Source organism: Trematosphaeria pertusa (assembly GCF_010094035.1).
Source record: "Trematosphaeria pertusa strain CBS 122368 unplaced genomic scaffold BU26scaffold_9, whole genome shotgun sequence".
Lineage (NCBI taxonomy): Eukaryota > Fungi > Ascomycota > Dothideomycetes > Pleosporales > Trematosphaeriaceae > Trematosphaeria > Trematosphaeria pertusa.
Window position 1 is genome coordinate 1356820 of NW_022987220.1, and position 13564 is coordinate 1370383.

Sequence of the window (13564 nt, forward strand, 5' to 3'; positions counted from 1 at the left end):
CACCGCCCTAGCTAGGTAGGAAGAAGAAGACGAAGAGGAACAGAATATCCCCATGCCCTGCGCACCCTCTACTCTTCAGTCCCCAACACCCGCCCGACCAACTGCCTCATATCATCGTCATAAAATGCCCACGAGCTCGGCACCTTCCATCCCCTCATCAAGTCATTCACCAACTGCGGTTGGGCACTAAGTCGACCATAGAAAGCCGGACGCTCTTCTTCCCTCAGCTTCTTCAGCTCCAGTAGCGTCAGGATATCTAACTCCTTTTGCAGCTCGCCCCACCCTGTACCGTCGCCCTCGGGCACGTAAAGGTATGTATGCTGCAGTATGGGAGATTCGAGCGCCTTGGAGCGCAGGATATAGCCCTGATGTCTCTCGTACGGGTTGCGGCCACGAGGGATGTCGCCACAGAGCTTGAAGGATGCTGAGTCGAGTATGAAATCGGGGGTTCGTGGGGCGGTGATGCCGGACGTCGGCAGGTCGATGGTCCAGGAGTGCTTGTCGGCGAGGCGGCGTCGATGCTCGAGCTCGTTGAAGCTGCGATCTTCCCGAGCAGCATTCGCTGCAGTCTTGGGGGCGAAGCGGTCCCAGTGCCGGAGCTTTACTCTTAACCCGTATTTCGCGGTTTTCCGGAGGAAACTTGCACGGATTCCTGGCGTGCCGTCGGGGCGGACTACGTCGAGGAGGTAGGTTTCGCGCTTGACGAAGGTGTTATTGGGGAAGAGGCAGAACGCTTTGTTCCAGGAGATTATGCACACGTCGTGGGTCGCGTGGTATAAGGCCAGTGTTGCTAGAAGGGGCGACTGACGTGTTTCGTACACCTCGATTGTTGGACCGGCCCCTCCGGTGGATGTGAAGCGAGCGTAAGACGTGATATGTAGGCAGGAAGGTTAGCTTAAGCCCGAGAAACGCGGACAGCAGATAGCATTGTGAGTTAGAACATACCTTGACGTAGGTATTTCCGTTGTTGTTCTGAACGGCACCCTCTCGCACCCCTGAGGCAGTATACCCAGCGCTCACCAGATACTTCCTCATAGTCTCCGAGCCCTCGCCATGACGCACAGCAATCACCGCGGTGCCCTCATCCTGCGAGTCTCGCCAAAAGAAAGCCTGCGCCAGACCTCCAACAATCAATGCGTCTGCCTCTCCCTGCACCGCCCGAAATTCCTCAGGGTTTGGGAAGAACTTAGACAGCCGGGTGTTGATATTCCATTCAGTGTGAAGCAGCTCACGATAGAGGTGCGATAGTTGCTTCGAAGTCCGAGTCAAGGTTATGATGCCGTTGATGTCGAGGAAGCTGCAGAGAAGTTGATATACGGGATAGTATGAACCGGGAGGAATGAGAAACTCTAGCAGCCGACTTGTTGGCCTAGTGTGGACCGCCATTTCAGCTGGGATTGCTAGAGTTCGCCGTCGTCCCACGAGTGATTGTATCCCGAGTTGTGTGTGGTGTGGTCTTGGGGGATAAGATTACTTGCAATACCGAAACCGAAAGTATAACATAATTCGTGAGCCCGTGCGGAGCTGCCGTTGCTAGGCGAAAAACATTCACTATCGATCCAGTAAAATCGCTTTCACAACGAACTGACCTTTGTCCTCCGCATATGTACTCCCAAGATCCCCTGAGTCAGTCACTTTCAATCTAGCGAAACGATTGAAGGAAGTCACTCGCCGCTCGACTCGCCGCTCGAGCCGCCTTCGACTACCCGCATCCTCTCGGTAGCCGGGTCCTCCACAGGGCGCTTACTTACCATTCAGAAGCGCATTGCTCACTCGTAACCCCGTCCTAGGCGCCTCCGCGCACTCATACAAGGCGTTTATCTCTTCTTCAAAACGTTGATACAACTCCACAGACCGTCACTACCCATGACCGCTTTCTCAACAATCCAATTCGACAAACTTACCCAGACTTAAATGCCTGTCCCTCTCCTCCCACCCCAACACCCCAAAACCACGCCAGCCGACCTCCTGAGTTCGCGCTTCGTCCCAATCCAGAAAAGGCTGCTCTCCCACCTCTCAATCGCCGAGATCGCGGCACTAAAGCAGACCTCGAAGGCCTTCGCCGACATGTCGAGCACGCTCAATGCGACAGACTACAACATCAACACCAAGCTGAAGAAGTTCTTCAGCGATCCCAAGGCCTTCCGTTCAGTGCAAGCGAATTGCAACGCACTTCTCGGCGGCCTCTTCGCGCAGCGCTTCTTCGCTCGGGACAAGGAACTTCCGGACAAAATCGAGATCTACGTCCAGACGAACAAGGTTCGCCTTCTGCGCGACTACCTCATAGCCGAAGGCTACAAGGACACTGTTCCGGCCATGGCCAAACCCGAGGGCAGCGAGTCCGAGCCCGATCCAGATTCCCACTTCAACGCCGAGGAAGAAGAAGAAGACTCAGAGGATCCCGACAAAAGCCCCGGGAAGCATTTCAAGAAAGACACCGCAGCCGGAAAGCAGGTCCATATGCAGCTGAACTGGAGCGGCAACCCGCCGATCTACAAGCTGCTTACCGAGGCGCCTACGACCGCGGCGCTCAACTTCCTCTCGTGGAATAGGGCATACGCGCTGTTTCCATCTACCACTTTCATCCAGAAAGACGTGTATCTGCTGCTCAAGCTAGACGACGCTATGGGAGAACATCTCGCTCAGCTCGCCGAGCACGGGTTGCATACGAAGAGCGTGCACTGGAATCAGCGAGAACGGGAAGGCAACGCGTGGTGTGCGCTGTTTGCCGGCAACTCTGACATCATGACTCGTTTGCGGCGCGTAGGGGATAAATATACGTGGACGATCGACCTCGATACTAACGGCGTGGTATCCGAAACTCCAGCCAAGGTCCTGGAGCAGACAACTTTCAAGCTGCAGCTCCCGGGAAAGCAGTGGCCTGACGCACACGAGATGGTCCCAGTACCGCGATACATGATGGGGCCAATGTGGTGGTTACGGTGTCCTGTTCTGAAGCACGGATACGTGGCGGTTGACGACTCCATCGGGGATGAAAACATCCCGCACTCGAAGTACAGGGATAAGGTCGACAGCTTGATAGACCGGCTGCGCGAGCTTACGATGATCGAACTCGTCAAGATCCCGAAGGATAAGCGGCCCTCGGTATACGCGCCTCTGCGGGATGGTCAGATGGAGGCTGAGGAGCTGTGTGGGCGGTTTGAGTTACCGGAGAGCTGGTCGTTCTACGATGATGACGTCCTGCGGTTTTTGGAGGAGGCATGGGCGGACGAGCAGGTCCAAGAACTCGTGGAGGCGAGCGAGAAGGTGGAGGAGAAGCCGGATACTGAAAAGAGCTGAATGTCGAGGAGCTGAAGGAAATTTGGGGTTCGGATTATCGGTATATGATTTAACGGGCGCACGATCGGGCCGCGAGCTTCGACACGTTTTTCCTTGGGAGATTCGGTTTGACTTAAGCAATAACTAGGAGCAAGCGATCGTAAGAAAAACATAATAAGAATAGACACCAACTCCGAACTTTGCAGCAACCGCGGAAGCAACGGATTTTCCGGAGCAAAAGGATCAATCCTTCTGCTCTTTTCAGTTATGACACCTTATATATCCGCTAACACGGATTCTACGGACCACTTCCCTATTCTCTCAGCGCAACGTCCGAACTCTATTGTCGTACCAGGGCATTACCAGTCCCCTGTCTCCCTTTAATCTCCTTAATCTCCTTATAAAATTAACCCATATACCGCCGTTGAGAGCATCCATCGCTTTCTTGTATTCCAGCTCCTGTTGTAGGTCCTCGAGTTCCTCTTTCAGTCGGAGCCTGCGCTTTGTCATGCTCGATAGGTTCAAATTGCTTTCATGGAACAGCAGTTCAATAGACCAGCCAGGCTGGACGACCCGCGACCAGTATTGCGGCATGAGGATTTGGCCTTGCGGTCCGATGATGTCGAAGTCGTAGACTTCGGTCTTTGGCGACACCTTGCTGAGGAACTTGACCATATCCTATCGAGCGTTGGCAGACCTTTCGTGGCTTCCAGCATGAAAAGGATGTGCCTACTTCCCAATCTCGGATCTCTTCATAAGGGATATCATACTTTTTTCCATCCGCACTCGTGAAGGAAATATTCCCAGACGACACTGCCTCACTTCTCTTGGCTATATTCGCCCGAGAGTCGGCTGTGGGGGCCCCATCTTTTCCCGAAGGGGATCCACTGGTGTTCGGTGCCTCGCTCGCAGCGCCGTGTTGTTCATCTTGGCTCGCGCTTGAGTACCTCAGAAGCATAGCGGAGCACTTTCCGAGATACCGCTCTCATATCCTCCCAGAACTCTTGGGCAGATTCTTGAAAGTGCGCGTCAAGAGTCTCTTCAACGCCCAGGCCCTCCAGTGCTGCGTCAACTTCGGGATCTACTTCGGGGTCTGTTTCGGGCGCCTGAGGAGCCCTGACTACCAAGCCCAGAATTGTGTCCCTCCTGATGGGCGGATTCGCTATTGTCGTCTCAGGCCCGTTCTGATCACCCGGGCCTGCTGCCACGGGCGACTGTGGGGGTTCCGTTTCAGCCATGGCTCTGTCTTGATGTCCCCCGTCTGCGGTGAGAAGACGTTCGGATGAACTGATGGGCTGTGACTCCATCTCAATACGTAACTGTGCCGGCTCACGCAAGGTAGCCTTGATGTTGGTGACGGAGTTTTCCACAGAAAGTTGTAGCACACTGTTACGTTAGCCGGTAGTTCCGTATTAGATCGGTCGCGAGAATATGGGGGATGCCGCTATGTGCCGACGGACGTCGGTACGCGGCTCCGTACGTGTATATGAACACGGGAGGTAGAAGTACATACTAGATGTTTTGAATGTTGCGAGGGCTTTTGTCCCTCGTCGACGTCGCCTTCAGGATCATGGAACTGAGCGTCGTGTCAAGCAGCTCATGTTGTCGGCGTAAAGCACCGCGGTAGAACAACATTTCTCCCTTCTTGCTGAAGATCCACCAGATACGAAGTCCAAAGCTCCGGAGTTTGCTGTGGCTGTCTCGGTACCGCTCAAGAAGCGGGCTCAATTTCGTTTGCACAGACTTGATCGGCTCCAGAGTGCGTTTGCAAACGCCCACGATTTCCAGGAGTAGACCGTGCTCTACGGCACTCGCTTCGTCCTCTCGATCGGATACGTGAGTCTCTATTACTCGGAGTAATTTGGCAAAGGAATCCAGCTCGTTGGCGTAGAATCGGACTTCTGCGCCGGCTGATCCTATGCCCTCCGCGAGCTCATTCAAAGCTTTGGCGACCTGGAATGCGGCAGTGGCCACTGCGAGAACGCTAGCGGTGACGCTCAACGGGTCCGACATGCTGTCTTGTGCCTCAGCCTAGCGCTAGTTTTGAAAGGAAGCACTGAAGACGAAAGAACGACGCTAAGATGAGATGAGAATTGAAGCGTCTCTTTGAAAGTAAGAGATCTGTTATGGTGAGGGGAGAGCGAGGAATGGGCCTTTGGCCGTGACAAGGCTGAGGTTGCCTTCAAAATACCCGTCATGCACCTCAGCCTCAGATGCGCTCAGCCACCACCACGTAGTCTGCACGCAGGAAACGAGCCATTAGGAAAGCCAAAAGAGGATGTCGGCCTGCTATGGTCGAACCTCTAGGCGTAGGCATTCGACGATGGGCGATAGCCATTAAAGTGCGCTTGGAGCGAAGCTACCTTGGAGGGATCTCAGATGCCTAAGATGCTTGATAAATACCTGGGTAGTATGCGGCCACCTCCGACGCCTGGCCACGGCACACGCCAACGGCCTCAAAGACGAGACTATTGTGATTGGGTATTTTGGACGCTTGAAGCCATTCCCTCCCCTCTCCCGAAACGTCCGCTTGATTCCGCGCCACGGAGCTCGCAATGTCTACCAAGGGCGTAGCAAGGCTTACGCAAGCGCAGCTCTAATTCTTCTAGAATAATAGATACTGTAGTGTAAGAGCCGTTAGCAGTGCGCACATACAAGATATCAGATAAATTCTTACTACCACCTCGTAGATGTGCGGAGACGGAGGATCCCGGCATGCGTCGCACATGCCGCAGGATGCCGCGTGCTGGCCCAGCCGCTGGTGCGCTTCATCGCACACCAACAGCTCGTCAGCCTTACTCATCGCATGTATGCCTCAGTGATCGATCCATATTCGCATTCTTCAACGGAGGCAGCCAATCGAGCGGCTTCGGAGGAGGTTGATCCATTGCTCATGAAGAGAGACGACTTTTGATTTCTGACTAACACGACGGCGACGTCATAATGCTGACAGACGCGTTTCCGCAAACCTCTACGAACGGGTGCTCGCGAAACAGGGCACCAGATGCGAGTCTGGCACATAAGGGGAGCTCGTAGGAGCCCAAGCTCGTGATAGTGGACTGATGCACATGCAGCGGCAGCTCAGAGCCATATCAGGGCGAACGCCTGCCAGGGTCCTGCCTCGACGACCCCTCTTGTCGCATCCGCCGAGTGCCCAGCTACAGCATACAGCCAATATGTCGTCAAAACAGCACCAGAAGCACCCCAAGTTCGGCCACCTCCCGCTGTCAACTTCAGGGCCGCAGGAAACGACCTTGACGGTACCGTAGCCCCACCTAGCATCACGTCCCGATGAGCTCACGCGTCAACAGGGCAATGCGCTCCTTCGAACCCCCTACTTCAACAAGGGCTCTGCCTTCACCAAGGAAGAACGCGAGACCTTCAAGCTCCATGGCCTTCTGCCCGCAAACGTCCAGACGCTGGAGGAACAGGTCAAGCGCGCTTACGCCCAGTACACCTCGCGGGACAACGATCTCGCGAAGAATACCTTCATGACGAGCATGAAGGAGCAGAATGAGGTGCTATACTACAAGGTAAGCGTCCTTCGGCGGCGGTATGCGCAACGGCGGCTGACAGGGCGCACCAGCTCATCCTCGAACATCTCAAGGAGATGTTCTCTGTCATCTATACCCCGACCGAAGGCGACGCGATAGCGAACTACTCGGGAATATTCCGGCGACCAGAAGGGTGCTATCTGAATATCAAGGACATGGAACGCGTGGAGGATGACATTGATCAGTTTGGAGGCCCGCACGACATTGACCTAATCGTGGTCAGCGATGGAGAGCAAATCCTGGGCATAGGGGACCAGGGCGTCGGCGCCATTCTTATAAGCGTTGCGAAGCTTGTCATTTACACGCTTTGTGCTGGCATCCATCCCTCGCGGACGCTGCCTGTGGTGCTTGACTGCGGCACAAACGTGGGCATTCCTTCCGCGGGCGTTACGGTAACCAAAGACTGACCAGTGGCAGAACGAGGAGCTTCTCAACGACGAGCTCTATCTCGGCTTGAGGCAACCACGGGCGCGAGGCGAGAAATACGACGAGTTCGTGGACAAATTCGTCCAAGCCTGTAGAAAACGGTACCCAAAGGCCTACATCCACTTCGAAGATTTCGGCCTGAATAACGCCCGACGCATCCTTGAAAAGTACACACCGAAAATCGCGTGCTTCAATGACGACGTGCAGGGAACTGGCGCCGTCACCTTGGCCGCTATAATGGCTGCATTCAAGGCCAGCGGCACGAAATGGGACGATGCACGGTTCGTTATGTTTGGCTCAGGGACCGCCGGTACTGGGATTGCGGACCAAGTCAAGGACGCGATGGCCCAAGAGACCGGCAAATCGAAGGAGGATGCTGGGCGCCAAATCTGGTACGTCGTTAGCCCAACGCCACCATGAGCTCGCTAACCATGCGGCAGGTGTGTGGACAAGCCTGGTCTTTTGCTGGAGTCGAAGAAAGACAAGCTTACTCCAGCACAAATTCAGTATGCTCGTAATGACAAAGAGTGGGAAGGGAAGCAGCATGACGATCTGCTCTCCGTAGTCAAGGAGGTCAAGCCACACGTACTGATCGGAACCTCCACAGTCCCTGGGTCCTTTACCGAGGAAATCGTTCGGGAAATGGCGAAGCACGTGGAGCGACCCGTCATCTTTCCACTGTCAAACCCCACTCGACTTCACGAAGCGAAGCCGCAAGACCTGTTCGATTGGACTGATGGCAAAGCGCTAGTAGCTACCGGCTCGCCCTTCCCTCCGGTGAAGTATAACGGGAAAGAGTACGATATTTGTAAGTTCCACAGTCGACGCCCGGCAAAATCTGCGCTAAACACACGAAGCTGAGTGCAATAATTCGGTAACGTTCCCGGGGATCGGGCTTGGTGCCGTCCTCAGTCGGACAAAGCTCCTCCCACCGTCCCTTATCGTCGCTGCCGTCCGAGCGCTGGCATCGACTGCACCCATCCTCAAGGGAACCGGCGCTGGCCTTCTGCCTGACGTAACAGAAGTGCGCGAAATCAGCGTCCATATCGCCAAGAATGTCATCCAGCAAGCGATCAAAGAAGATCTAGCCCAAGAGCAGGATATCCCAACCGACGATGACGATTTGGAAGAATGGATCCGCGAGCAGATGTGGGATCCTGAGTACCGCCCACTGAAGCTCGTTGAGGAAGAGGGTGCAACAGCGCATGCGAAGGGCGAGGCAGGTACTAGCTCCCAGCACAGGAAGGCGAGCTTCAACTACACGGCGAGACTATGAATGGGTTTAGAGTGTGCAGCGATATCACATCTTAAGGGTACAATACCACCCCTTGGCGTGTGGTGCGCTAGTCACGGTGTGGCCTAGTCTTGAGCCAACTTCCGACGGAGTCCCATCACGTCCGTTGTTCGTTCAACAATCTGGCTCCGTGGAAATTCGTGATCTGAAATTTTCACCCTACCAGCGGCCGCCCTGCAGGATGTGAGATAGTGCCCCTTGGTGCGCTTGCGGCCAGGGGCTAGTACTTACCACAAATATATGTTTACCTAGTACATCTGGTTACCGCCGTACCGAAAAACTATCAACTCCGTGCATCGACTCTGCGCTCTCATTGGACAATTGGAGGAGTTTTGAACTTAACCACGGCGGAGATCTGCGCCTGATCCGTTCACCGGCACGTTGGGATGCCACGATGGGCTCCACCGCAACCACGTTAAAGGCCTCTCTGGTGTCAAGAACGTGGCAGGGCTCCAATATTGAGCTTGAAATATATTCGACCTCCGGCCTCTCTTCTCTCCCAGTTCTCCTCGTTTTCCACACCCACTCTCCTTGCTCACCTGTGCTACAGAGATTCATCTGGTCTCGAGCAGAATCACTACAGTGAAGTATATCTTCCATGAAGGCTTCTAGGCCTCCCCTTACCTAGCAAACGTATCTAACGAACTCCCAGTATGAAGAGCTTTGTTGCCATTGCCGGCGTCGCTGGTGTCGCTTTGAGCGCCCCGCTGCGTCAATGCCCGCCCAGCGAATGGTTCTGCAACGAACCGGTCCATCCAGATGAAATATACGTTGACTACGAAGATGCCGGCACCACTGCAGAGCCCTCGCCAGTCTACTCCGTATACTCCCCTGATGAAGTCTTCTCAAGCACCATTGAGGCGACTAGCTCTGCTTCTCCATCAAGCGTCGAGGAAAGCAGTCCTGTCGAGCTCAGCAGCACGCTGATCACCGAGCCATCATTCGTCAAGCCCAGCACCACGCTGATCACCGAGCCTGCCTCTGAGGCTGGTTCCCCGCATTTCACGGCGCCGACTACTCTCTATCAGACAGAGACGCTGACATTCAAGTACTGGCAGGACGGTGAGCTCAACACGGTGACGACGACGGTGGTCGATTCGGTGGTGATTGAGCAGCCGGTGGATACGAACCTGCCCGCTATATTTACTGAGTACGTCACTAGTACGGAGTGGCTTGCCGATTGGCCCACCGCTACCGCTAGGTAAGAAGTTCCCCTTCCCTTCTTACGTCTTCAACCGTTCTGTTGTCGAACATCTCCCTCTGGCACTCGTTCCGCTTGCAATACATGACTAATGCATCCAGCTACGTCGCTGATCACACGTCCGACCCGGCTCCATCCCTTAGCTCCGCCAAGACTCTATACAAGACACATCCCGTCCCCAGCCCATCGTCATCCGTCAAGCCTGCTGCACCGAGCTATACCCCTACCACGGGCGGTCCAACCCGCGATGGCACCTGTGGCGGTGATAAGGGCTATTCGTGCATCGGCTTCCGTTTCGGCGAGTGCTGCAGCTCGTATAACTGGTGCGGAGGCTCTGACCTTTTCTGCGGCGCTGGATGCCAGGAGGGCTTCGGAAATTGCGGCGGCATCTCTCCGAGCAGCAACAGCACTCCTGTCGAGCATGAGGAGACCCAGGAGTAAGTGTCCCATTGCTCTGTTCTCTCCTTATCCCTCATCGCGATTCCTTCTCTTTGCTTCATATTCTCATGCCTTCCACACGTCGCAAAGACAAGCTAATCACTTATCACAGGACTCACAGCTTCGTTGCGCGGCAGGACTCAAATCCCTGGTACGAATACTTCGCTGCTAAAGCAGAACGTGAGTCCAAGCCGACCGCGGCACCGACCAGGCCTTCTCCGGAGCCAGAAGCATCTCCTGTAGCCGAAGAGCGACCGATGGAAACTGTTTGGTTCCCGGATGCGGCCAATCAGCGAAGGCCTGATTTCGGGAAGGGTCCCACGCCAGTCAATGCTAACGTCCCGGCCCGCGTGAAGTTCTTGAAGGCTTGGAAGATGCTTCAGAAGCTCAAGGCTGCCCTAGCTGCCCAGGCTGCTTCTACTACGGCCACGGGTGTCAGTGTCTCCCCTGCCACTTCCTCTATCGCTTCCTCTATCGCTTCCTCTACCGCTTCCTCTACCGCTTCCTCTACCGCTTCCTCTACCACTTTGTCTGCCCAGACTTCGTCTACCCGAACTTCGTCATCCCGGACTTCGTCATCCCAGACTTCATCATCGAGCTCCACCACCTCCGCCGGTGGTGCTTCTACTTTCCCTGATTTCATTCTCGTCGAGGCCACGGGGCCCGCTTTTACTGTCAACATTGATCCCGTCCCGACGCTCACGCTGGAGAGCGGGTTCGAGGCGACTACTACTACTTCGTCTACTTCTACCGTTCATGTCACAGCTACTACTGTCCCGACCGCTTTTACCTTCACGGTTACTTCAACGAGGACGCTTCCAGGCTCTACCGTTGTGATTACGTCGACAAGCACTGCTCCGGCATCTACCACTACGATCACGTCCACGATCACGGCCGGAAGAGCTACCGCCGTGATTACCTTAACGCGCACTCTCCCCGCGTCCACCTCTGTGGTTACTTCCACGAGCACGGCCCCGGGTTCTACCACTGTGGTTACGTCGACAACCACGTCCGCGGTTTCGAGTTCGGCAGCCCGCTCTTCCACTTCTTCATCGCAGACCGTTAGCACGACTACCACGCCCGGTCCCAGCTCGACCTGTAGTAGCTGCACATTGGGAGGCCCTTCTACCCACGCACCAATCCCGTTCCCCTTCCGCCCGGGCTCTAACGCCCTCTGGGAGCACGACGACGAGTTTCCATGGAACATGCCGTCCGCTCCTACCGCGCCAGGCAAAGGCAGCGCCAAGGACAACGGGCAGATGGAGTACGACAACAGGATCGAGACGGGCGAGCAGGAGATCGAGAACGTCGATGGGAGCGAGGAGGATACGAGGTGGCGCAACGAGGATAATGGGTGGAGGGCGAAGTGGGAGCAGGAGGTGCATTGGGATGACCAGCCGTTTGAGTGGAATATCAACAAGGAGGACAAAACGGTCAAGTTTAAGTGGAGCTGGGATGACTAGGTTGAGCAGGTATGTGCTAGCGTAGTGGCTGATAGGTTGGTGCTGACTCGAGAATTGCAGATGCTGTCTGGACTTGGTCTGATGGCCGACTCACTTCTTCCCGCCGGCTTCTTTTCGAAACTCGGATCGAGGGCGTGGAAGGTAGGCGTTCTGGGCGCCTGGGGAAGAAAAAAGTTTGGGTCCCTGGTTGCTTTTGTGTGATTTTGTTTTCGTAGGATTAGGTAATTTAATGTTGTCTTATTCGTATGCTCGAGTGGTCGATGCCAGTGCTTGGTATCACTCCTGACTCTTCATCTCTAACTATCTGGCATTCGCCGTCCTCGCCATTCCTTTCCTCCACCTCTGGCAATCTCATCATCGTCATCTAACCGTCGCCCATCTCAAGCGTCCTAGCCCAACCAATAAGCCCCAATCCCCGCACCCCATCGCGCTCCGCCCCTAACCTCACGCACTTTCCTCCTCATAGTACCCCGTATACTCTAGCACGAACGCGACCTTGCACCCCCTCTCCACAACAGCCTCCATCCTCTCTCCCCGTGCCATCCCCCTCTCCCACTCAAACCCATGTTCAGTGAGTAACTTCTCGGCAACCAAACAGTTCCTTGACATGTTAACCACGACCTTGCGCAGCCCCGGGTAGAAGGAGCCAGCCGGGATCCCGCACAAGTACTGCAACTCCGCAGCGCCACCGATGTTCCGACAATCGAGCAGCCTCAGCTTCTCCAATGACGCGGGGAGTCCGAGCTGCTCGTCGCGCATGTCCAGACGCCGGTACTCGATCTCCAGCTTCTTGAGGCGCGTGAAGGGGGCGAAAGACGGCCAGGCGTAGAGTTCGTATTCGGGGACGGTGTGGAAATTGTAGCCGTAGAGCGACTTTTCGGTTACGCAGTCTAGGTGCAGTTCCTCGAGTGTGGAAGCGTGGGGAAGAAGTGCAGCATGCCAGACTTTCTCGTCCACGCCGAAAAGGTCCTGCTCGATGGGCTTCCACGCGCTGTACGAGAAGCTTTTCAGGCCGCGGAAACCAGCCAGAAAGCCGCCGATGCAACTACCGGTCATTGGGCAATCGCGCAAGTCGAGCTGCTCGATGAGCGAGGACCGCAGCGGGAAGCACGTCCTCACGAGCTCCTCCGATCCAAGCAGGGCTACGTTGTCAATCGTAGTTCTCCGCAGTGTCGGGACTCCCATCAGCGGCGCGAGATCCTCGATCCCCTGGCGCTGCTCGGCATGCCCGGACTTAGTCAGCTCAAGCACCACCTCTTTGCGCCGCTCAGACGCGCCCAGAAACTCATGCATCTGCCGCGGCTCTGCCGTACCACCCGTAATCGATATCACCCTCAGTGTCTGCAGCTGCGGCAGCAGCGACACGAGGAAGACGACATGCGGCCACACACGGAGCTTCATACCATCCCTCCACTCCTCGTCCCTTCCGAAAACACCCGCGTCGATACCCACTGCATCCTCCCTCACTCTCCCCCAATCAAAGTCCTTCGGGAATTTAGGCACATAGTACCCGGACGGGAGCTCGATATCTAGCGCTGCGGCCGCTTGCCTGAGCTTCGGTGTTGCAGTGAGCGTGCGCACGAGGCGCAGAAACGGCTTCGTCGGATCGCTTACGAGAGGACGCAGCGGGAGGTGGATGCTCCCGAAGAGAATGGGTTGGATGACGGCGCGGAAGCGGCGGCATGTGAGGCAGAGGGTTGCGAGGGCGAGCTCGTAGGTTGTTTTGTGGGAGGGGATGCCGACCTTGTAGCGCAGATGGGAGGCGATGGCGATGAGTATCTCGTTGGGGAGGTCTGTGAGCGTAGGCATCGTGGGCTTGGAATGTGATATGCGAGGGTGGATTCCAAGGGTGTTGTGGGTTAATATAGAGAGGCCAAGCCGCTGGCCGTGCTTCTAGGGATTGTGGCAC

The 13564-nt window shown here is 55.6% G+C and overlaps 6 protein-coding genes across 6 annotated transcripts; 3 read left to right on the forward strand and 3 right to left on the reverse strand.

Moving 5' to 3' along the window:
* Nucleotides 1-68: 68 nt before the first annotated feature.
* Nucleotides 69-1386, reverse strand: BU26DRAFT_552234 (uncharacterized protein; the record flags this gene model as incomplete). The annotated part of the gene is made up of 2 exons (XM_033832145.1): nt 69-803; nt 946-1386. 2 exons carry the CDS (start codon nt 1384-1386, stop codon nt 69-71), a joined length of 1176 nt encoding a protein of 391 aa, XP_033682535.1.
* A 528-nt stretch (nt 1387-1914) lies between these two features.
* On the forward strand, nt 1915-3300 carry BU26DRAFT_566501 (uncharacterized protein; the record flags this gene model as incomplete). Its single annotated transcript, XM_033833537.1, has 1 exon — nt 1915-3300. One exon carries the CDS (start codon nt 1915-1917, stop codon nt 3298-3300), a length of 1386 nt encoding a protein of 461 aa, XP_033682536.1.
* A 338-nt stretch (nt 3301-3638) lies between these two features.
* On the reverse strand, nt 3639-5292 carry BU26DRAFT_566502 (uncharacterized protein; the record flags this gene model as incomplete). The annotated part of the gene is made up of 4 exons (XM_033833538.1): nt 3639-3649; nt 3699-3957; nt 4227-4665; nt 4793-5292. The coding sequence occupies 4 exons, from the start codon at nt 5290-5292 to the stop codon at nt 3639-3641; spliced, it is 1209 nt and encodes a 402-aa protein (XP_033682537.1).
* Nucleotides 5293-6455: 1163 nt separating this feature from the next.
* On the forward strand, nt 6456-8838 carry BU26DRAFT_597497 (uncharacterized protein; the record flags this gene model as incomplete). The annotated part of the gene is made up of 6 exons (XM_033835003.1): nt 6456-6539; nt 6591-6812; nt 6866-7198; nt 7251-7651; nt 7700-8067; nt 8117-8838. The coding sequence occupies 6 exons, from the start codon at nt 6456-6458 to the stop codon at nt 8533-8535; spliced, it is 1827 nt and encodes a 608-aa protein (XP_033682538.1). The 3' UTR covers nt 8536-8838.
* Nucleotides 8839-9206: 368 nt separating this feature from the next.
* Nucleotides 9207-11655, forward strand: BU26DRAFT_566504 (carbohydrate-binding module family 18 protein; the record flags this gene model as incomplete). The annotated part of the gene is made up of 3 exons (XM_033833539.1): nt 9207-9754; nt 9856-10191; nt 10305-11655. 3 exons carry the CDS (start codon nt 9207-9209, stop codon nt 11653-11655), a joined length of 2235 nt encoding a protein of 744 aa, XP_033682539.1.
* A 444-nt stretch (nt 11656-12099) lies between these two features.
* On the reverse strand, nt 12100-13464 carry BU26DRAFT_566505 (uncharacterized protein; the record flags this gene model as incomplete). The annotated part of the gene is made up of 1 exon (XM_033833540.1): nt 12100-13464. The coding sequence occupies one exon, from the start codon at nt 13462-13464 to the stop codon at nt 12100-12102; it is 1365 nt and encodes a 454-aa protein (XP_033682540.1).
* Between the last annotated feature and the right edge of the window lie 100 nt (nt 13465-13564).